General features: G+C 33.9%; 1 protein-coding gene across 1 annotated transcript; it reads right to left on the reverse strand.

Moving 5' to 3' along the window:
• Window positions 1-2,098: 2,098 nt before the first annotated feature.
• Window positions 2,099-3,462, reverse strand: LOC102611538 (ethylene-response factor C3). Its single transcript, XM_006489681.4, has one exon. It carries the CDS (start codon window positions 3,368-3,370, stop codon window positions 2,696-2,698), a length of 675 nt encoding a protein of 224 aa, XP_006489744.2. The 5' UTR covers window positions 3,371-3,462; the 3' UTR covers window positions 2,099-2,695.
• Window positions 3,463-3,665: the final 203 nt, after the last annotated feature.

Raw genomic sequence — 3,665 nt, forward strand, 5'->3', positions numbered from 1 at the left:
AACTAAGTCAATTAATTAAGGAGTTGTTGGTAATTATAATTATTATTTAAATTGTATAAGCTCATAACTTAATTTGGTTAGAAAAGAACCAAAAATACATGGAACAAGAGCTTAAATAAGTCCTAAGAATCCTCACGTGTAGGCACTTGTGAATATCTGTAAGCGGACAATCTCACCAGACGTAATTGTCACAATTCAATATCATATGTTGGAGATTTGAGTTGATATTTCAAAATATTAATTTCTCACATGTTAATTTATATATAGAAATCCAATATAGCATGGTAATAAACGTATTAAGAGGAGACTCACATGCATTAAACCAAGCTCAAGAAAGAAGCTCATTCTGGAAATCCATTCACTAGCGCCAATAACTCGCGCTTAAGGGGGGACACGTGTACTGCCTTAACTGTTTGTTGTTTCAAATTTCCACTCAAATTCATAGGGGTGAGCGCCAATAACCCTCGCATACCGGCCACTCATATTCACAGGGGTGAGCGCCAATAACCCATGCGCGGAGACGACTCATATTCACAGGGTGAACGCCAATAACTCACACTCCAGCAGTGCCGGATCTAGATCAATAATTTATTAGGGGTTAAATTAGATAAGAGTGATGGTATAGGTACAAACTCTTATATAAATTTATCTTATACAAACTGATGTGGCATTAATTTATTAGTTGAATAAAAATATAAAATAATATAAATAAATCATGTGGGCTAAGAGATATTTAATTCAACCAATGAATTAACGACACATCAGTTTGTACAAAATAAATTTGTACAATAATTTGTGGTTATATCATTAGTCATTAGATAATAGTAAAATATAAAAATAAAATTTTGAAAATATAAAATATTTGTTAATACATTTATAATTATTCTCTATGGAATTTCATATTTTAAAAATGTTATGCAATAGATTTGTCATCAATATTATTAAATTTATTATTTTCTATATAAACAACCAAACTATCATTTATTTCATCCAATTCCAAAGATTATTCTTCATGAGTTTCATTACAGAAAACGTTATATTTACTATTATTATAGAAAATGGAAGAATTAATTATATTTTTTAGAATAAAAAATATTTTAAGTGGTGGGCTATCATTATTTTTAATTAAAATATAAATTTTTATAATTCTTAAAAATTAAAATTTAAATTTTATGAAGTTTATAATTTATAGTGACTATTTTAATAAATTTAATGAGAGCTAATTAAAAAATAAAAATATTTTTCTCTTTTATTTTTATAAATTTTTTTTTGAGCTCCCAACGGTCACATGCTCCATCCGCCCATGCACTCAGGGCCGCTCATATTCACTAGGCCGAGCTCCAATAACTCACGCGCTAGGGGCGGGGGACACGTATATGGCCTTGACTATTTGCTGTTTCAAATTTCCGCTCATATTCACAAGGGAGAGCACCAATAACTCACACATAGGCGGGACCAACCCCACCCCCTCCACACGGGGTTGATGCATGCGTGGGGATGTGTATGGTCTTGACTATTTGCTGTTTCAAATTTCCGCTCATATTATCGACATCATGTTCACCAGACAATTTTCAATATGTTGATTTGTCTCTCTAAAAGTGTGAGAGCATCTAAAAGGAGACGAACAATTCCTCCATCGAAGATGAAGGGACGAACAACAACAGTAGTTGAATCACGAGCATCTAGAAGGAGACGAACAAGTCCTCTATCGAAGATGAAGGGACGAACAATAACAGTAGTTGAATCACTTTCAAGCCAGATGTGAGACCAATTGTTATCAGCAGCCACTTCCAAAACAGTGTGTAGTTAAACTTTGAAGAATCCCAGGATACACTGTAATTATTAATATGATATGATTTTTTTGTCTTCGCTTGATTGGCAATTAATAAGAACTTTGATAAAATAAAGGTCAAAATAAAGTCTAAATAAAAAAGAATCTGCATCCACTGATCCCAAGGTCCTTATTCTGTAACATATAGCACCACATTCATTCACAAGTTGCCTGGGCAATACTAGTTTTGCATGACACTACCCTCTTGATTTAAATTACGAAAATATGATGGTGAAAGCTGGCTGTATGAAACTAATGAAAAGACAATCCATAGAAACCCTGCACAGTTTATTTATTTATTTATGTTTTTAAAACAAGCAGAATTTTCATTTAATCAAACACAACAGTACATAAAAATAACAACATATTTTCAAATCTCAAAACACACATCATAACCAGTTTACAATTATTCTAGTACAATAAACAATTGACCGAACCGGGGATGATGAGAGTACTAATGCATTGAAGATACCTTGTCTCAATATTTAGATGGCCCCATATTGGCAAATGATGTGCACCTTACCGATACAAGGTGGCATCCGATATATATCGGATAGTGGGCATCTTGTTTGATAATGATAGCAACTTAAATTAACAGTTGAGCCCCCACAAAGTGTATTACAATGGCCAATTTTTTCATATAGATTTAACTTCGTATTAAATAAAAGAAACTAGATACACGAATCACCCCGAATTGCTTTCAAAAAATGGAAGCTTGTACAGGCATAAACCGTCTTTGGTTTACATATTGAAAAAGAAGATAACGACAATAACTAAATTAAAAAAAAAAAAAAAAAAAAGGGCAAGAAGATTAAGATAAGGCCAGAAAGTTACAAGTAGTTGACTTATTATCTAATTCACCAATTAGCGAGGTCTTGCTGTAGTAGTAGTAGTACTTTCAGATGAACTTAGCAGCTCTTCCAAGTAATCTGCTCCTAAATCTTCCAACACCACAAAATTTTCAATCCTCAAATTATCTCTCTCTTTATGCTTCTTATTATTAGTCACCATTTTTCTTCTCATAGAATGTTTCCTCTTTAGTGCAACCACAGGTGAGCATCCCTCCTCGGTGTTACACTTCATGTCTTTAAGTGATTCTTGAACCCTTTCAACGGGAAAATTGAGTATAGCTGAAGAGCCCCTCATTGAGAAAGCAGCTTGATCGTAAGCCAAAGCAGCTGCTTCAGCACTATCGAATGTCCCTAGCCAAACCCTAATCCCATGCCTAGTTGAATCTCTTATTTCTGCTGCAAATTTCCCCCACGGCCGCCGTCGAACGCCTCTATATGACTTTTCCTTGGTGGGGTTTTCCTCTGTTGTTGAACTCACCTCTTCTTCTTTAATTCTCTTGGAGTTTACTAGTGCTTCTGATGTTGCTTCCGGTGTGGCTTCTGCTATTAGTCCATAGAGAAGCATTTCTTCTGAGTCATTTTCATTGAATGGAAGATAATTGTTATAAAAAGGGAAAGACTCCGGTGACCCGAAAGAGGATTCCGATGAGGAAATTGAATTTGGAGAGTGGAAGAACAAGGAATCCATTAGGATTTGATGAGAGTGTGTGTTCAGGTTCTGAGACTCTGTTTTTCACTCTGTTTTTTCCCTAGTTGTGTTGCGTAGTTCAGTGCATACAATTTGAGGCTTTGTAACCTTTTATATAGTGACCAGTGGAAGAGGATTTTTACGTAAATTAAATAAAAACATAAAAAAGAATATTAGGGTTAAAATTTGGAAGGGTGAAGGAAAGTGCGAAAGAGGATATGGTGGCATTATTTTATTACTGATACTGATTTATTAAAAGAATTTATATAAATATTTTTGTTTTATTGAGGTTTTG

Source organism: Citrus sinensis, chromosome 1 (assembly GCF_022201045.2).
Source record: "Citrus sinensis cultivar Valencia sweet orange chromosome 1, DVS_A1.0, whole genome shotgun sequence".
Taxonomy (NCBI): Eukaryota; Viridiplantae; Streptophyta; class Magnoliopsida; order Sapindales; family Rutaceae; genus Citrus; species Citrus sinensis.

Coding starts and splice junctions, on each gene's coding strand:
- LOC102611538 (XM_006489681.4), bottom strand. CDS start 3,370: ATGGATTCCTTGTTCTTCCACTCTCCAAATTCAATTTCCTCATCGGAA.